Source organism: Psittacula echo (genome assembly GCF_963264785.1).
Source record: "Psittacula echo genome assembly, chromosome: 24".
Classification (NCBI taxonomy): domain Eukaryota; kingdom Metazoa; phylum Chordata; class Aves; order Psittaciformes; family Psittacidae; genus Psittacula; species Psittacula echo.
Window position 1 is genome coordinate 1,185,012 of NC_137759.1, and position 19,260 is coordinate 1,204,271.

Here is a 19,260-nt window from a genome sequence, read left to right on the forward strand (position 1 = left end):
CCGGGCACACGCACAGGGACACACAGACATACACACACATGTGCTGCTGCATGCTTGCACATACATGTCAGCACATGTGCTGGGTGCTGAACGCGGTCGCAGTTGCATATGTGCACACGTGCAGTCTCTGGGCTCAGTGAAGCAGGTTTGGGGGTGATACCAGGGTGTCAACGATGTGTTGGGGTGATTCATGTAGGGGCCCGGGTAGGGTCGGGCCCTCCCGGGGTGCTGGCACCCGTGGGGGCTCTCTTCGGGGTACATTGTTGGGAGGGGACCCCCCCTTGCAAAGGGACCCCAGGGCTGGGTGACTCCATGCATGGTTTGTGTCCATGTCCGCATCCCGGTGTTCCCCATGTCCGCATCCCGGTGTTCCCCATGTACGCATCCCGGTGTTCCCCATGTCCGCATCCCCCTGTGTCTCCCTCTCAGTGTCCTGTGCCCCTCAAGCCCCCCACGTCTGTGTCCATCGCCCCACGCCCAAGTCCCCTCTCACATCCGCGTCCTTCTGCTTCCACCGTGTCCATGTCCCCCCCTCGTGTCCGTGTCCCTTCATTACCACTGCGTCCCTCCCCATCCCCGGTGTCCGTGTCCCTCTCGTAGCCACCCCCTCGTGTCCACGTCCTTAACGAACACCGTATCCGTAACCCCCCCCCGGTGTCCGTGTCCCCCCGCCTCCCTTCCGTGTTGCACCCCTCGTGTCCGCGTCCCCCCGTATCCACCATCCCCCTGCCCACCCCCAGCCTCCGTGTCCGTCCGTGCTCACCACCCCCCCCCCGGGTCCGTTGTGTTTGTGCCCCCCCCGTCGCACCCCTCTCCCTCCGTTCCCCCACTCACAATGCGGTCCCCACCACCCTTCCCCGTCCCCGCCATCGCCCTTTTAAGAGCGGCGGGCGCGGGCGGCGTTGCTGGAACAGCCGCGCGGGGGGAGGTGGCACGGCGGTTTCAAGCTCCCCCGCGGGCGCGCGGCCGGAGCCGCCGGGGCCGGGGCCGGGGCCGGGGCCGGGATGGCGGCGGGGGGGGCCCGGGAGCGGGGCCGGGGCCGGGGCCGCTGACAGCCGGGGCCGCGCCGCCGCCGCCGCAGCATGTACGGGAAGGGCAAGGGCTCCGGCGTGCCCTCGGACGGACAGGCCCGGGAGAAGTGAGTGCGGAGCCGGGCCGCGGCCCCGCAACTTTTGCCGGGGCGGCCGCCGGTGGAGCGGGCACGGAGGGGATGGAGATGGGGATGGGGATGGGGGGGGCCGGGGGGCGGGCGGACCCCCGCGGCCCCGCCCCGCCGGGGAGCACCGGCAGCCGTCGGGGCTGAGCCGGGCACCGGGAGCCGCGGTGTGACCCGGGCCGCGCGGGGGGCAGCGGGAACCGGGGTGCGCCCCCCCTCCTCCGTCCGTTCCCCGGGCACCGGGACCCGCTGAGCCCCGAGCGGGGGAGCCGCTCCCCGCCGTGTGCCCCGCGGCGCCCGTTCCCCGCCGCCGGGGGTGATGGAGCGGCCCCTGCCCGGGGACCCCCGCGGCGGCGCTTGTCCCGTTGGACGCGGGGCCAGCCCCGAGTCATTCCCAGCGACGGGAACCGGGGTGGCCACCGGGTGATGGGGCCGGGTGGGACCCGCGGTCACCGCTTCCCTCGCAGGGAGCTGACATCGCTCCCGCTCCATCCTGACCGGCCCCCGGGGATCGGGGTCCCCCCTGTCGGGATCTGCGGCTGTCGGGGTCCCCCCGCCGGCCATGGGGCTGTTGTCCTTGGGGGTTGCCGGTCCCTGACCCGCCGTGTCCCTGTCCCCGTCCCCGCAGGCTGGCGCTGTACGTGTATGAGTACCTGCTGCACGTGGGGGCCCAGAAATCAGCCCAGACCTTCCTGTCGGAGGTAAGGGGGGGGGGGGGGGAACACACACACAAACCCCTCCCGATCCCCCCATTCCCATGGGATTGGGGCCCTGAGCCCATCCCCGCCGTGTCAGGCCTGCCGAGGCCAAGCCTGACCCCGCATCCCCGCATCCTTCCCCACAGATCCGATGGGAGAAGAACATCACGTTGGGAGAGCCCCCCGGCTTCCTGCACTCCTGGTGGTGGTGAGTTGGGGCTGGACCCCCCCCTCCTCTTCCCATGGGGCTGAGCTGGGGGCTGCTCCGCCTCCCCCCCCCCCCCCCGCTGCCACCACATCACCTCGTACCCCATAAACCTGCCTGCTCTGCTTTTCCCATCAGCGATTTGGGCCCCCCCCCCCTTCGCATCCCGCCCCCCGCCCGGCCCCTCCAGAAGGATCCAATTTGGCACCAAGCATGGGGTGGGAGGGGGCTCCCGGTCTGGGGCTGGACCCCGCACCCTGGGGGGGGGGGGCCCAGGAGATCACCCCGGGGATAGGGGCTGATGGGGATGCTATGGGGGGGGGAACCCATCGTGCTGTGGGGGCTCAGTGGGGTGCAGGATGCGGCCATGCCACGGTGCTGCCATGGTCACGTTTGGCCATTGCCAAGAAGTGATTTGTGGGGGGGGCACAGCGCTTTCCTGGCCATTAACCCTCCCGCTGCCAGCACCCCTAAAGAGGGGGGAGCACCCAGGAACAGCGCTGTGGGGGGGGCACCCCCCTCCCCATGCTGCTCTATACCCAGCCCTGCAGCCAGGGGGGGGTGCGGGCAGTGGGACCCCCCCATCCCATCCCATCCCGCCCCGGGATGCTGCAGCCTGATGTAAAGTCCCAGGAATTTGGGCTCTGGCCGTAGCGACCGTTTCCAGGGAAAACAGGCGGCAGCGGCGGAGCTGGGAGGCCCCAGCACACCGGGGGGGGGACACATGGACACACACAGGGACACTGGGGGGGTTCTGACCCGTTGTCCCCCCCACCTCACTCCAGTGTGTTCTGGGACCTGTACTGCGCCGCTCCCGACCGCAGGGAGACCTGTGAGCACTCCAGCGAGGCCAAAGCCTTCCACGACTACGTGAGTACCGTGGGGCTGGGGGGGGGCTGTGCCCACTGGGACACCCCCGGACCCAGCACACCGGGGGTTAACACCCGGCCCCAGCCCGCTGACCTTTTTGCAGGGGGATGCGGGGGGGGGGTTAATCCCTGGGGGCCTGGCTCAGCCCCCCCTGCATCCAGCCCCATCCCATGGATTGCATCCTGTAACTGGTTCCTGCTTCCCAACCGGAAGCACCCCAGCGGGGTTGGGGTGTCCCCCCCTCACCTTACCCAGTGCTCCAGGACCAGTGTGGTCCTGGGGTTCAGTGGGACACCCCCCACTGCCAGGGGTGGCAGGAGGAGAACTGGGTCCTGGGGACTGGCTGTAGGGGGCACCGTGCCCTGGGATGGAGCTGGTGCATGGTCCTGGAGTGTGGGATGTGGGATGCCACGGGATCTGTGGTGCTGTGGGATGCAGGATGCTGTGAGCTCCATGGCACTGTGGGATGCAGGATGCTGTGGGGTCCATGGCATCGTGGGGTGCAGGACGCTGTGAGGTCCATGATGCCGTGGGATGCAGGATGCTGTGGGGTTCATGATGCTGTGGGATGCAGGATGCTGTGGGGTCCATGGTGCTGTGGGATGCAGGATGCTGTGGGGTTCATGATGCTGTGGGATGCAGGATGCTGTAGGGTCCATGGCACTGTGGGATGCAGGATGCTGTAGGGTCCATGGTGCTGTGGGCTGCAGGATGCTGTGGGGCTCATGTTGCAGCAGGAATGCTGTGGGATACGTGATGCTGTGGCGTGCAGGATGCTGTGGGATGAAGAAGGCCGTGGGATGCAGGATGCTGTGGGATGCGGGATGCTGCAGGACAGGCGGTGCCATTCTGTGTGGGATACATGGTGCTGTGCAGTAGAGGGTGCTGGGGGTTGCAGGATGCCATGGTACCAGTGGCACTGTGGGATGCAGGATGCTGTGGGGTCCATGGCGCTGCGGGATGCAGGATGCTGTGGGGTCCATGGTGCTGTGGAATGCAGGATGCTGTGAGGTCCATGGCGCTGCGGGATGCAGGATGCTGTGGGGTTCATGGCGCTGCGGGATGCAGGATGCTGTGGGGTCCATGGCGCTGCAGGATGCAGGATGCTGTGGGGTCCATGGTGCTGTGGGATGCAGGATGCCACAGGGCACGCATTGCCCTGACCCTCTCCCCATCCCCCTGGAGAGGGGCGGGAGCTGCCCCCCCCACCCCTGGGTGCTCAGCCTCCTCCCAGCAGCACCCATCGCTGCACAGGGGGTGCCCGTGGGTGCATGTGGGCACCGCATGTGGCTGCGCCATCGCGGGGGGGGGGCTGCCGCAGGGCCCCCCCGCGCCCCCCCAGTCCCCCGGCGCTGTGCAGCGCTGATTTCCATGCTGGAATTAATGAGGCTGCCGGTGCGGTGACGCCGGGGACGCGGCGCGGGTCAGGCAGCGTTGCCATGGCACTGCTGCCTGGCAGGCAGCGCTGGGGACCCATGGGGGGGAGCCCCCCTGCAAACCCCCCCCCGTGCACCTCCACACCGTGAACCCCCATCCTGGGGTCCCCACTGCAGTGAAACCGGTACCCATGGGGTGAACTGGGGGTCCCGCCATGGAGCCCCTCACCTCACCCCTCATGGGTGCTGCTCAGCGGCCCCCCCCCGGGGCACACAGGACCCCCCCCTCCTCGTGAGTGTTGTGAGGATGGGGACCCCCATCACTTGGGGGGCTGGCAGTGGGGACGAATGGTGTCAGCAGGCGGCCCCACAGTGGGAAACGGGTTACCCTGGGGTGCATCGGTGTGGGGAGCACCCCCCCAAGCCTGAACCCCCCCCATGTGTGTGTCCCCCCCCCATTTTCTCCCTCCTGACCTTGAGCCTGCAGGAGGAGCCAAAACTCCCCAACCTGTTGCCATGGCAACTCTGCTTTGCATCACTGAGTGATGGGGGGGGCCAGTTCAGTCCCTGCCATGGGGGGGGCAGCACTGTCCCCTCTGTGGGGCTGGAGCTGGGGGACAGCGGTGGCCCCATTGTGGGCTGGGGCAGGGGGGGGTCTCTGCCTTGTCTTTGTCCCCAGGGTGGGGACAGGGATTGTGCCCCCCTGGGCAGCGCTGTCCTGGCCCCATGGCCGTGGGGTGATGCTGGACATGGACACAGCCATGGGGTGATGCTGCTGCCATCCCATCCTTCACCCCTCCTGGCACCCCCTGCGTGATCGGGGCAGACCCCCTGGGTCCTGGGACCTGTCCCCTGTGCTGTGCCAGGGTGGGCACTGCGATGGCTCTGTAATGGGCACCACGATGGGCGCTGTGGTGGGACCATGACAGGTTCTATGGTGGGACCATGATGGGCGCTGTGGTGGGACCATGATGGGCGCTATGGTGGGACCATGATGGGCGCTATGGTGGGACCATGATGGGCGCTGTGGTGCGACCATGATGGGTGCTGTTGTGGGACCATGATGGGTGCTGTTGTGGGACCATGATGGGTGCTATGGTGGGATCATGATGGGCGCTGTGGTGGGACCATGATGGGCGCTGTGGTGGGACCATGATGGGCGCTATGGTGGGATCATGATGGGCGCTATGGTGGGACCATGATGGGTGCTATGGTGGGACTATGATGGGTGCTGTGGTAGGACCATGATGGGTGCTATGGTGGGACCATGATGGGCGCTGTGGTAGGACCATGATGGGCGCTATGGTGGGACCATGATGGGCGCTGTGGTAGGACCATGATGGGCGCTGTGGTGGGACCATGATGGGTGCTGTGGTAGGACCATGATGGGCGCTATGGTGGGACCATGATGGGTGCTGTGGGAGGACCATGGTGTGCTCCATGGTGGGCTCTATGATAACTCCATGATGAGCCCCATGGTGGGCATTGTGGTGGGACCATGGTGGGTGCTGTGGTGGCTCTGTGTTGGGCGCAGTGATGGATCCGGTGTTGGCACCACGGGTTGCTCTGTGATGGCTCTGTGATGGTTCAGGATGGGCTCCATGGTGGGACCATCGGGGGCTCTGGGATGACGCCTGGATGAAATTCCTGGGATGGGGGGGGGGGCTCCCGTTGTCTTGCAAATGATCCCTGGGGCTGGGGACCTCGGGGCCACATCCTGCAGCTGGAAAATGAAGCAGGGGCTCCCTAACTCTGGACCTCAGGGTGCTCACCTTGGGGCAGGGACCCCTGGGCACGCACTGTCACCCATGTGCCTGGTACCATGCGTGTCCCATGTGTGACCCATGGACATAGCATGACCCGTGTGCCCAGATGGGGGTCTCGCCCTCCCCCTTCCCATTTCCACACCAGCAGCACCCACGGGTGCCCCATCCCCATCACCCATCAGTGGGCGATGTCCCCCCTCTCCAAGCACATCCAAGACCCCCCCCGTGTCCCCGGGGCCCCCCGGCTGGAGGGGGCAGCGCCAGGTCCGTTCCCCCCCCCCCTTCTCCTCCTCCCCTACAAATTGAAACCAGTTGCGGAGGGGCCGAGCCGGAAAACCGGCGCATTCCTTCCCTGCGCGGCTCCCCTCGGTTGGGGCCGGCAGCAGAGAGGGGCCCGCGGCCCCTGCCCGCGCCCCCCGCCCAGGGATGGGGTCCCCCCCGCTCGGCTCGGGGGGAGCAGGACGGGAGCCGGGCACAGCCGCAGCGGTGCTGACCCCCCCCTTTCCCCGCAGAGCGCGGCGGCGGCTCCCAGCCCGGTGATGGGGAACCTGCCCCCCGGTGACGGCATCCCGGGGGGGCCCATGCCCCCCGCCTTCTTCCAGGTACCGCCTGTGTGCGCGTGTGTGTGCGCTGCTGCGAGAGCACGCGTGTGCGTGCCCTCAGTGTGCGTGTCCTTAGCGTGTGCATGTGCTTAGCGTGTGCGTGTCCTTAGCGTGTGCATGTGCTTAGCGTGTGCGTGTCCTTAGCGTGTGCATGCCCTCAGTGTGCGTGTCCTTAGCGTGTGCATGTGCTTAGCATGTGCGTGTCCTTAGCGTGTGCGTGTCCTTAGCGTGTGCGTGCCCTCAGTGTGCGTGCCCTCAGTGTGCGTGTCCTTAGCGTGTGCGTGTCCTTAGCGTGTGCATGTGCTTAGCATGTGCGTGTCCTTAGCGTGTGCGTGTCCTTAGCGTGTGCGTGCCCTCAGTGTGCGTGCCCTCAGTGTGCGTGCCCTCAGTGTGCGTGTCCTTAGCGTGTGCGTGTCCTTAGCGTGTGCATGCCCTCAGTGTGCGTGTCCTTAGCGTGTGCATGTCCTTAGCATGTGCGTGTCCTTAGCGTGTGCGTGTCCTTAGCGTGTGCGTGCCCTCAGTGTGCGTGCCCTCAGTGTGCGTGTCCTTAGCGTGTGCGTGTCCTTAGCGTGTGCATGCCCTCAGTGTGTGTGCCCTCAGTGTGCGTGCCCTCAGTGTGTGTGGCCTTAGCGTGTGCATGTGCTTAGCGTGTGCGTGCCCTCAGTGTGCGTGTCCTTAGCATGTGCGTGTCCTTAGCGTGTGCGTGTCCTTAGCGTGTGCATGCCCTCAGTGTGCGTGCCCTGAGTGTGCGTGTCCTTAGCGTGTGCGTGTCCTTAGCGTGTGCGTGTCCTTAGCGTGTGCGTGCCCTCAGTGTGCGTGTCCTTAGCGTGTGCGTGTGCTTAGTGTGTGCATGTCCTTAGCATGTGCATGTGCTTAGCGTGTGCATGTCCTTAGCGTGTGCGTGTCCTTAGCGTGTGCATGTGCTTAGCGTGTGCGTGTCCTTAGCGTGTGCATGTGCTTAGCGTGTGCGTGTCCTTAGCGTGTGCATGTCGTTAGCGTGTGCGTGTCCTTAGCGTGTGCATGTGCTTAGTGTGTGCGTGTCCTTAGCGTGTGCATGTGCTTAGTCTGTGCATGTCCTTAGCGTGTGCGTGTCCTTAGCGTGTGCATGTGCTTAGTGTGTGCGTGTCCTTAGCGTGTGCGTGTCGTTAGCGTGTGCGTGTCCTTAGCGTGTGCATGTGCTTAGTGTGTGCGTGTCCTTAGCGTGTGCATGTCCTTAGCGTGTGCGTGTCCTTAGCGTGTGCATGTCCCTAGCGTGTGCATGCCCTCAGTGTGCGTGTCCTTAGCCTGTACATGTCCTTAGTGTGTGCATGTCCTTAGCGTGTGCATGTGCTTAGTCTGTGCATGTCCTTAGCATGTACATATCCTTAGCGTGTGCATATGCTTAGCGTGTGCATGTGCTTAGCGTGTGCATGTCCTTAGCGTGTGCATGTGCTTAGCGTGTGCATGTGCTTAGCGTGTGCATGTGCTTAGTGTGTGCGTGTCCTTAGCGTGTGCATGTGCTTAGCGTGTGCGTGTCGTTAGCGTGTGCGTGTCCTTAGCGTGTGCATGTGCTTAGTGTGTGCGTGTCCTTAGCGTGTGCGTGTCGTTAGCGTGTGCGTGTCCTTAGCGTGTGCATGTGCTTAGTGTGTGCGTGTCCTTAGCGTGTGCATGTCCTTAGCATGTGCGTGTCCTTAGCGTGTGCATGTCCCTAGCATGTGCATGCCCTCAGTGTGCGTGTCCTTAGCCTGTACATGTCCTTAGTGTGTGCATGTCCTTAGCATGTGCATGTCCTTAGCGTGTGCATGTCCTTAGCATGTGCGTGTCCTTAGCGTGTACATGTCCTTAGCGTGTACATGTCCTTAGTGTGTGCATGCCCGCAGTGTGCATGTCTTTAGCGTGTGCATGTGCTTAGTCTGTGCATGTCCTTAGCATGTACATATCCTTAGCGTGTGTGTGCCCTCAGTGTACATGTCCTCAGCGTGTGCATGCTCTTGCCATGTGCATGTCCTTAGTGTCTCTGTACCTACATGTATACGTGCCCTTAGCGTATGCGTGCAGCCGGGGGGGTTTACATGACCCGGGCCCCCCCCTGCCCCGCTGCTGCCCCCTCCTGGGGCCAGCCCCATGCCCCGTGCCCCCCCCATGCCCCCCACCGGGGTGCCGCCCCCGCCCGTAACCGTGTTCTGTTTCTCTTGAAGGGACCCGCGGGCTCTCAGCCTCCGCCCCACAACCCCGGGGCCCCCCTGCTGGGGCCGCACAGCCAGGTAAGGCTGGGCCCCCCCCTCAGAGCCTGCAGGAGAGCCCCGGCCCCCCCCGGCCCCCCCCAGGGTGATGCTGCCCCCCCCAGCCCCAGCTCACCCCATCCCTGCTCCGTCTCTTGCAGCCCTTCATGTCCCCCCGATACCCCGGCGGTCCCCGGCCCCCGCTCCGGATGCCGAACCAGGTGAGGTGCTCTGGGATGGGACCCCCCCCATTCCCCCCCCATTCCCCCCCCCCCCATGTCACAGTGGATGCAGACCCCTCTGGGGGGGTCCTGCAGCTCCTCACGCGCTGTCCCCCCCCCGCAGCCCCCAGTGGGTGTCCCGGGCTCGCAGCCGCTGCTGCCCAACGCCATGGACCCGGCGGCGCGGTCACAGGGTGAGTTGGGGGGGTCCCTGTGTGCCCCCCCCCCCCGCACCCCCAGGTCGAAGGGCGGGGCTGTGGGGGTCTCACGGCTCCTCCTCCTCCACCCCCTCCCTTTGCACAGGGCATCCCGGCATGGGGGGCCCGATGCAGCGCATGAACCCCCCCCGAGGCATGGCCGGCATGGCCCCCCAGGTGAGGGCACAGGGATGGGGATAGGGGCAGGGATGCAGGGATGCAGGGGTCGGGATGCAGTTGGAAGCCAGTTGCTGTGAATGGGGATAGGAACAGGGATGGGGATAAGGGCAGGGATGCAGGGGTTGGGAGCCCATTGCTATGAATGGGGATAGGGGCAGGGATGCAGGGGTCAGGATACGATTGGGAGCCAGTTGCTGTGGATGGGGATAGGGACAGGGATGGGGATAGGGGCAGGGGTGCAGGGGTCAGGATGGGGTTGGGAGCCAGTTGCTATGGATGGGGATGGGAACGGGGATGGGAACGGGGATGGGAACAGGGATGGGGATAAGTGCAGGGATGCAGGGGTTGGGATGCAGTTGGGAGCCCGTTGCTATGGATGGGGATGGGAACAGGGATGGGGGGGGGGCAGGGACAGGGATGTCCCCGCTGACCCCCAGCTCTCCCTGCAGACCTACGGCAGCGGGATGCGCCCCCCCCCCAGCTCGCTGGCCGGCCCTGGCATGCCCACCATGAGCATGTAAGACACCCCGACCCCCCCGGATCCCCCCCACCCCGGGATCACCGGGACCCCCCCTCACCTCTCCCCATTGCCTTCCAGGGGTCCTGGTGGCCGCGGGCCTTGGCCAAACCCCAATGCCAACTCTGTAAGTTGGGGGGGGGGGGGAGCAGGGGATGGGGCTATGGGGGTGCTGGCTCTGTGCCCCCCATGATGAACACACCCCCCCTTTTCTGTCCCCCCAGATCGCCTACTCCTCCTCGTCCCCTGGGAACTATGTGGTGAGTGTTGGGGTGCACTGGGGGGGGGCATGCTGGGTGTGCTCCCCCTTTAACCCACCTCCCTCCTTTCCCCCCCCAGGGCCCTCCCGGGGGTGGTGGCCCCCCCGGCACCCCCATTCTGCCCAGCCCCGGAGGTGAGTGTCTGCGGGGAGCGGGATGGGTTTGGGACATTGGAGGGGGGGATTTGGGTGCCATTCCCACCCCCTCCATGTGTCCCCCCCCTCCAGACTCCACCAACTCCAGTGAGAACATGTACACCATGATGAACCCCATCGGGCCCGCAGGAACCCGGCCCAATGTGAGTGACAGCGATGAGGGGACAAGGATGGGGATGGGGGGGTCCCACATTGCTCACCCCCCTCACCCCCTTTTCCCTTCCAGTTCCCGATGGGGCCCGGACCCGAGGGGCCCATGGGGGGCATGAGCGCGATGGAGCCGCATCACATGAATGGATCCTTAGGTGCGTGCCCCCCCCGCCCCATCCCGCGGTCCGTGAGCGCCACCTGCGGGCGGCCGCGCTCGGTGCAGGTCCCGCTGCGGCTGGGGGGGGAGCTGAGCATCACCGGGGTGGGGGGGGCACGGCCCCGGGGGGGGCTCTGATGCGCTGCTTTGTCCCTGCAGGCTCCGGGGACATGGACGGGCTGCCAAAAGTGAGTGCGGGGACCCCCCCATGCACTGGGACCCCCCCACTAATCCCATCTACTGGAACACCAATTACTTTATTGCGCCCCCCCCCATGTACTGGCACCCCATGTATTGAACCCCCCCCATCCTGAGACACATTTATTGCCCGCCCCAATGTGTTGGGACCCCATTTATTGAACCCCCCCCGTACCCTGGGACACATTTATTGCCCCACCATGTACTGGGACCCCATTTATTGAACCCCAATGCACGGTGCCCCCCCAATGCACCATCCCCCCCCCTCATTTCCCCCCTTTCTCACCCTCTTCTCCCCCTTCCCCAGAGCTCCCCCAGTAACCTGGGGGCCCTGAGCAACCCCCCCGGCACCCCCCGGGACGACGCCGACCTGAGCAGCAACTTCCTGAACCCCTTCCAAAGCGACAGCGTAAGGGACCCCCCCGGGGGGGGGGGGGGGCGGGAGCTGGGGATGGGGGGGGGTAACATTAAATCCCTTTGGTGAACCTCAATGATGACAACGGGGGGGGGGGGGTTGTGTTTGCCCCCCCCCGGACCCCCCCATTAACTCCGTGGTGTCTCCGGTCCCTGCAGTACTCGCCCAGCATGACGATGAGCGTGTGAGCCCCACGAGGCCGGACCACCCCCCCCCCGGAATCCTCATCAATGATCAATAATTAATGATCAATAATTATCAATCACATCCTCCCCCCCCCCCCCCCCGCGAGAAAACACTAAACAGAGAATGGGGACAATTGAAGAAGAATTAGGAATAAGTCACATGACTTATTTACTGCCCCCCCCCGCCCCCCCGGCGCAGGGACCACCCCCCCCAGGGTGGGGGCAGGCACTGGGGGGGGGGGCTTTATAAGGGTGTTTTACCCCCCCCCCGGGTGGTGTCAGCCCCCCCAAACGTGAGGAGGGGGCTTGGGGGGGGGGGCGATGCCACTGTGGTCCCTGAGCATGGAGAGGGGGGTTTGGGGGGGGGTGGGGGGGTTGTGTCCCTCTGCCCCCCCCCCCCTTTGGCCATGCTGCAAATGCAGGTAACTGCAGTGAGCAATGCAGCAGCGCCCCCCCCAGCCCTGGGGGGGTCATAACCCCCTCCCAGTGCCCCCCCCGCCCCCAGCCCTGCCATAGCCCCGAGGGGGGGGGGGCGCACCACCAGCACGGCCCCCCCCAGTGCGGGTGTAACCCCCCCCCCCAGAGGCTGTGTTGGGGGTGGGGGGGGGCCCAAGCCATACCCCCGTCCCCATAGAGCACCCCCCATGCTCTATAGGGCAGGCCCCAGTGCAGAGAGCAGCCCCCCCCCGGCAGTGCCCCGGCCCCCCCCAGCCCTGTCTGTGTGCTCAGCCAGCACTGTGATCCCCGGCCCCCCCCCGAGCGCCAGACCGGGGCCCCCCCCCGGGACCACTTTAATATGAAGGAATTCTCTTTTTTTGTGTGGTTTTTTTGGGATTTTCGTTGGGATTTTTCCTCTTTTATAACAAAAACGACCTCAAACCCCCCCCTTCCCCCCCCCCCCAACTGCCGCCGCGCCCCCGGGCCCCCTCCCCTGTACAGCCCCACGCCGGGGGGGGGCCCATTGTGCCCCCATAGCACCCACCATAGGCATAGTTGTTCTGTGTAGGGACCCCCCCCATTTCTATTGCCATTAGAGCCCCCGTTGCTTTATCAAAACAAAACGGGGGACCCCCCCCAAAAAAAAAAAACAACAAAAAGAAGAAAATACACAAAAAAATACAACCCCCCCCAAAAATGCAGCCCCCCCATCAATAAATGTCACTTGATTTTTTTTCAGAAGGTGCCAACGTTTTGCTTTGGGGGGGGGGCACAAAGGAGGGGGGGTCCCCCAAGAATGAGGCAACACCATTGGGGGGGGGGGTCCGGGTTTATTGACGGGTTCAAAGCTTCACAGTGTCAATGGCATCGGGGCCGGGGAGCACCGAGGGGGGGGGACACCCCCCCCCAGACCCCCACATCCACCCCCCAGGAAGCTGCTGAAGGGGCCCCGGCGTTAGTCGGCCCCATCGATGTGCAGGGGGGTGCGGGGGGGGCCCGGCCGCGGCGCACAGGGGTGCCCATTGAGCTGGGTGGGTGCTGCCGGGGTCTTCTTGGGTGCCAGGGGACAGGCGGCCCCCCCCGGGCAGGAGCGCTTGGGGCTGGGCGCGGGGCGCTGCATCTTGTGCTCCAGCAGCATGTGGTTCTGGGGGGGCAGCCCCACGCAGGCCCTGGCGCCGAGGGAGGAAAGGGGGGGGTCAAGGATGTGGCACCCGGTGACAGGGAAGGGTGAGCGGTGGCACCGGGCATCCCGGGTGCTGGGCAATGGGAGCCGTGGTGCTGGGAGCCGCGGTGGGGAGCAGCATTGGGTACCCAGGCGTTGGGTACCGGGGGCTGTGGGCATTGGGCACCCCAAGACTGGGAAGCAGGGGCCTGGTGGTGGTGGGCATTGCCAGCACTGGGACCGTCATCGCCTTTGGGCATCACACACGAGGAGAGAGCGGCGCTGGGTGCTGGCACCCATGGGGGATGGCTCCTGGGACCAACTGGTGGCACTGAGCACCGGCACCACCACCAGCGTGGGGTATCCCAGCCCCATATTGGCTTTGCACACCCACGGGGACTCCGTGGTGTCGGGCATCAAACACCAGGACCTCCGCAAGCCTCGGGGGCCACCACGGGCACCGGGAGAGGAGGGACGTGGCCCCCATGAGGATGGGGACCCCCGGGTACCTCAGGATGTTCTCGATGCAGCTGCGCTGGCGGAAGAGCGCGTTGACAACGGGGGTGCCCTCGGGGACCAGCGGGGCCTTGCAGAGGAAGGCGACGATGGAGAGGACGCTATGGAAGCCCTGGAACTCGGGGTCGGCCTCGGTGCAGAAGGTGACGCGCTGGCACAGCTCCGTCAGGATGGCCAGGTCCAGGATGATGGGGCTGGCCAGCAGCGAGTCCTGCGGGCCCCAGGGGATGGGGAGGTGAGGCGGGGACACGCCACCCCCCAGGGACACCCCTGTGCCCCCCCCCACGCACCTCACACGTGTTGTGGATGACGATGGTGTTGGTGCCACCCATCATGATCTCCGACGTGTACTCGTCCAGCGCGCGTTTGCTGTCCCCGACGTAGGGCACGTACTTGATCACCACCTGCGAAGCGACGTCCCCGTCACCACCACATCACCCTCATCCTCGTCGCATGGGTCCTGACCCCCAACTCACGCAGTGGTCGGGCTTGTCCTGGGGGCCGTAGAGGATGGGGTTGGCCTGGACCGTGTCATCCACCACATTGCTCTTGGAGATCTCCTTGGAGCGGAACTGCTGCGGGGCCGAGAGGTTCTTCCCGTCGTTGTTCCCCAGGTGGTTGTAGCTCACGATGGACTTGGTCTGGGCGGGCGGTGGGCACAGGTCACCTCCATCACAGACAGGTCCCCCCCAGCGCTGCCCCATCCCCACGTACCTTGAGGCCAGCGCCCACCAGGAAGTCCACGAGCACCGACTTGAGCTTGGTCTGACCCGACTTGAAGTCGTCGCCGCAGATGAAGACGCGGCGCTGGGCAGCCAGCTCCACGGCGCCGGGCACGAAGGTGTTCTGGGGGGAGCCGTTGATGTAGGCGCAGCCCTCCAGGATGCTGGCCACGGCGAAGAGCGTGGACGGGGACACCTCCAGGCCTCGCTGCGGGGACACGGGGCAGCTCAGCACCGCCGGGTGCTGCCGGCACCCCCCCCCGGGCCCTCCCCGTGCCCTGACCTCGATGGCCCGCAGCAGGTTGTCGGCGGTGTCGTTGAGCCCCGGCACCACGTCGCAGAAGCGCTCAGTGTTGGCCGTCCACAGGACAATGACTTTGTCTACGCCACTGCTCTCCTTGAAGTCACGGATGTCCCTGCGGATCTGCTCCACCTGGGACAGCACCGATGCGGGTACGTCAGCACGGGAGCATCTCCCCCTCCGTCATCTCTGTGTCCCCACCACCAGCACCAGGACCTGCTCCGCCATGGACCCGCGCAGAACGTTGTCCGCCCGCTCCTCCTGGTTGGCCGCGATGAACTCGGGGATGTAGATGGAGGGTCGGGGCTTCATCTTCTCCATGTGGGGCCAGAGCTGCTCCTGCAGCGGCCAGTCCAGCACCTCTGCGCGCCGCATGGCCTCGGCCAGGTTCAGGGATGAGATGTCCCAGCCTGGGGGACAAGGGGTGACCCAACCGCTCAGGGTGCCCCATGGATAGGGATCCCCCCCCCGTATCCCACCTACCATCGAAGACGATGTCGTTGGGGTGCACCATGGGCAGCAGGTCCCGGAAAGGCACATAGACATCACCGGTGGGGCCAGAGCCCAGGCAGACGGTGGAGGCTTGGAGCAGGGAGCCGTAGTAGTTGGCTTTCTGGGATGGAGAATGGGAGGATGAGCTGCTGGTGCAGGGAAAGGGGTCCCCAGCACCCCCAAAGTGGGTGCAGGGCTTCAGACCACCTCTGCAGGGGCAGGGAAGGGGATTGGGGTGCAGGACCCTGGTGCAGAGGGACCAGCTCCATGTCCAGATCCTTGTGTGATGCCGGGATCCTGGGTCCTGGCAGGGGACACCCACCTTGCGGCCGGTCTTGGTCATCCAGGAGAGCCCCAGCCTGTTGGCCAGCACGGCCGCGGTCACCGTGGTGCCGTTGTTGCCCCCCCAGCCCACCAGCATCACCCCCAGCCGTGGGACCTGCCGCCCCGTGCGGAACGTGAACCGGGTCGAGCACGGACGCACCTACAGGATGGGGACACGTGAGGATGGGGGCACCCCCAAACACCCTCCCAACACCCCCAAACCCTGACAGACCCCCCATAAACCCTGACAGACCCCATCAACACCCTTCACCCCCCAAACCCCCTTCTGAGCCCCCCCAACACCCTCCAGCACCCCCAAGCCCCTACCAGCCCCTCCAAACCCTTACCAGCCCCCCAAGCCCCCTCCAGACCCCCCCATCCCCTGCATCCCCCGCCCCGCCGCACCTTGGTGACGCCGTTCTCGCGGCAGACGTGCACGGCGCTGTACGTGTACTTGGCCTCGATGAAGTCTTTGCTGTACGTGACGTCGGGGCTCTCCACAAGGAATGTCTCTGCCATTGTTCCTGGAGCTGGAATAGGAGGAAATGGGTGTCAGCCCCGCGGGCCTGGCACGCCGGGACACCCCCTCCCCGGCCCCCCCCCGCTCTGGCCCCGCTCCGGGCCAGGCTCTGCTGCCGGTGGCTCCGCAGCTCCCGGTCCCGCTGCCACCGCGGCCCCTTCCTCCGGGACACGGAGGACCAGCGGGGGACACAAGGGAGTGATCGCCCACCAGGACGCACTGAGCCCCCGCAGGCGGAGGGCGCTGGGTCCCCGTCCTGTCCCCGCTGTCCCCTCCCTGGGGAACAGGAGCGAGCTCTGCGGACTGGAGCTGTCCCTGGAGCGGCAGAGGGGACACGGAGCGCTCCTGCACCCTGCGATGGGCGAGGGGACACGGGGACAAAGGTGTCCGAGCACCCCGGGGTGGCACCGGGGCCGTGGGGCTGGGGGGACCCGGGGACAGGGGCACGGGGGGACACGGAGCGGGGCCGCTCCCGCTCCCCGCAGGACCCCCCCCTCCTCCCGGGGCCGCCTCCGCAGGCACTCACCGGGGCGCGCTGGAGCCGGTGCCGGTGCGGGCCCCGCGGGGGATTGATGCGATCGCGGCTGCGGCCGCCGCGGCTCCCGCCGCTTAATCGGCTCCCAGGGCCCGCCCCCCCCCGGACCCGCCCCCCACAACCGGCCCCCGCGACCCCCCCGCACGTGCACCGCCACCCCCCGCACCCCCCCCAGGACTCCCCCCGGTCCCGGCCCCAAGGCACGTGCGGGGCGGCCCCTACCGGGGCTGGGGTGGGGGGTAACGGGAGCGGGAGGCGGCGGGGAGCGGGCGCTGACCCGGGAAGGGGAAGTGGCGGCGGGGCCGGGGCTCGGACCGGGACCGGGGGGTCCCGCCGCCGCCTTCCGGCCATTGAGCGCCCGGGGCCGGCGGCTTCCTGAGCTGCCGGAGCCCCGCGGCTTCCCATGGGCACCGGCCCGCGGGGCCGCTCCCACGGTGCTGCCCCGGCCCCGGCAGCCTGCAGCCCCTATGGGCATCTCAAAGGCAATGGCAGCCTGCAGCTCTTATGGGCACCCCAAAGGCAATAGCATTCTGCAGCCCCTATGGGCACCCCAAAGCCCCTATGGGCACCGCAAAGACGATGGCACTCTGCAGCCCCTGTGGGCACCCCAAGGGCGAGGGCACCCTGCAGCCTCTATGGACACCCCAAAGACGATGGCACCCTGCAGTCCCTATGGGCACCCCAAAGGCAATGGCACCCTGCAGCTTCTATGGGCACCCCAAAGCAATGGCACCCTGCAGTCCCTATGGGCACCCCAAAGCAATGGCACCCTGCAGTCCCTATGGGCACCCTGCAGTCCCTATGGGCGCCCTGCAACCCATCTGGGGCTATGCAACCCCCACCCCGGCCCCCTCTCCATCACCCCCAGCCCCGCAGCGCCGCCGGGAGGGGAGCAGCCGGTCCCTGGGAGGCTGCACCCCACAAGTGCTCCCGGGGGGGCTGTTGCGGATAAAGCGCAGCGCAGCAGCGGGGGCCGTGCCTGGCCCCGCTCCGCGGCCCCCGGGGGCTCCGCTGCCTTTCAATGGGCTTCAAAGGAACCCCCGGAGCAGGAGCAACGCCCGGGCGGACCCGGCCCCTTCCCACCCTCGCTCCCCGCGGACACGGCGGGGCCGGCTCCGCTCCCGCCGCCACCCAGCGCCTCGGGCCCGGGGCCGGGGGGGGGACACGTTGAGATGTGCCCAAGCGGGACAACCCCCGGGGGGCACCTGCCACGGGGTGGGGGGAACACGGGGACGAGGCGACCGGCCCCTTGGCCATGGAGGAACAATGATCCCTTGGTGCTGGAGCGCAGACCGAGCCCCGCGCTGGAATGCCAATGCCTCAGCGAATTATTGAAACAAAAATAACATTTCTTTGTACAATAATCCCGGGCGGGGGGGTCCGGCAGCGCTGCCAGGGGCCCACAACTGGTATTTTTCCACTGCTTTTCCTTTTTTCCCCCCCTCCCTTTGCCCCCCTCCCATAACTCCCACCATTGTTCCTTCCCACACTCCCTTCCCACTCCTCCCACACTCGGCACCGCATGAGCGGGGCTCCCTTGTTCCCGCTCTCCCAACGCGTCCATGGGCCGGGAGCCCGGGGGCTGGCGGGGAGCCGCGGAGCCATAGCGACCGCCTGGCAATGGTGCCCCCCCCGGCCCACCCCAGCCCATCCCAGCGGATGGGCATCCGGAGCACGAAGCCCCCGCTGCGGGAGCCAGGGCAGCACCAGCTCCCCCGTGGTTCATCATAAGCAGGTTCAGAGCCTGGTGCTGCTGGCAGAGATGCTCTGTGCGCTGGGAAGGGCTCAGTGGTGGGGGGACACAGGCAGGACCCCCCAAAGCAGCCCCACATTTGTGCATTACGGCATTCCCTGATCTCCGTTCACAGTTGGGTTTTTTCCCCCTCGTGTAAAGCAATTCCCAGGCTCTGCCCCTTTGTTATCTGGCAGCTCGCAGCTCCATGTCCTCCCCTCCCTATCCCTGTGCCATCGCTCTCCGCATGCTGTGTGCCCAAGGACGGACCCACGCACGGGCAGGGACAGAGGGATGAGGGATCCGGGTGTTCCTGCTGGGCTGTGGAGGTGCAGCAGCTGCTTGGCAAAGGGACCAGCTCCACCGGACCGTGGCAGGGACAGATGACTCCAACGAGCTTCCTCCTGTAAACAAGCCGGGAGCAAACGGTGCGCAAGGAAAAACCCCACGGGGGCTCTGCCGCGCTCCCGGCATCCCTCCGGGGATGGAGGATGCTGCGGGATCAGCCCCACTGCCCCACACGGGCCTGACCCCGGGCTTGTGCCCGATGCGGTGCCCAGAGGCCCCTTTCCCAGCTCTGCCCTGGATTGCAGAGCCCCGGGCTCAGGGTGTGGGGGACACGGACCCGGGCTCCAGGAGCTGCTGCTCCCGTGGCCTGGCCGCGGTCCCCAGTGCCGGCAGCGCCGGATCCCGCCTGGCTCTGGCACAGCAAACGCAGCCAGTAAATTTCCACTGGGGCTGCTCCCAGTTAATGAGCTCCGAGCGTGACCCCGGCCGGAGCAGAGGAATTCCCCAGGAGAGCCGGGATGGAAAGGGACAGGGACCCTGCCGGAGAGAGAGGCCCCATCCCAGGACCAAGCCTGTCCTCCAATGAACACCTCAGGGGTGAAGTCCCCCCAGGGAGGAATTAAAGGTGGTGGGAGGGGGCCTGGGCTCAGCAGCAGCATCTCCAACTGATGCTCAGGTCAGCTCCGGCTCCGTCAGCCAGGGGAGCATCACCTCATGCTGC

General features: G+C 66.6%; 2 protein-coding genes across 2 annotated transcripts; one reads left to right on the forward strand and one right to left on the reverse strand.

The window, feature by feature from the left end:
- The first annotated feature begins 1,015 nt into the window (after positions 1-1,015).
- Positions 1,016-11,590, forward strand: SSBP4 (single stranded DNA binding protein 4). The gene is made up of 18 exons (XM_080634215.1): positions 1,016-1,138; positions 1,785-1,857; positions 2,001-2,062; positions 2,845-2,929; positions 6,584-6,673; positions 8,851-8,916; positions 9,036-9,095; positions 9,220-9,289; positions 9,399-9,469; positions 9,922-9,989; positions 10,071-10,116; positions 10,214-10,249; positions 10,329-10,383; positions 10,477-10,547; positions 10,631-10,709; positions 10,871-10,899; positions 11,217-11,318; positions 11,483-11,590. Exons 1-18 carry the CDS (start codon positions 1,083-1,085, stop codon positions 11,510-11,512), a joined length of 1,149 nt encoding a protein of 382 aa, XP_080490341.1. The 5' UTR covers positions 1,016-1,082; the 3' UTR covers positions 11,513-11,590.
- Positions 11,591-12,902: 1,312 nt separating this feature from the next.
- Positions 12,903-15,983, reverse strand: ISYNA1 (inositol-3-phosphate synthase 1; the record flags this gene model as incomplete). Its single annotated transcript, XM_080634133.1, has 9 exons — positions 12,903-13,116; positions 13,619-13,836; positions 13,916-14,029; positions 14,102-14,266; positions 14,340-14,780; positions 14,865-15,058; positions 15,132-15,261; positions 15,463-15,624; positions 15,870-15,983. The coding sequence occupies 9 exons, from the start codon at positions 15,981-15,983 to the stop codon at positions 12,903-12,905; spliced, it is 1,752 nt and encodes a 583-aa protein (XP_080490259.1).
- Positions 15,984-19,260: the final 3,277 nt, after the last annotated feature.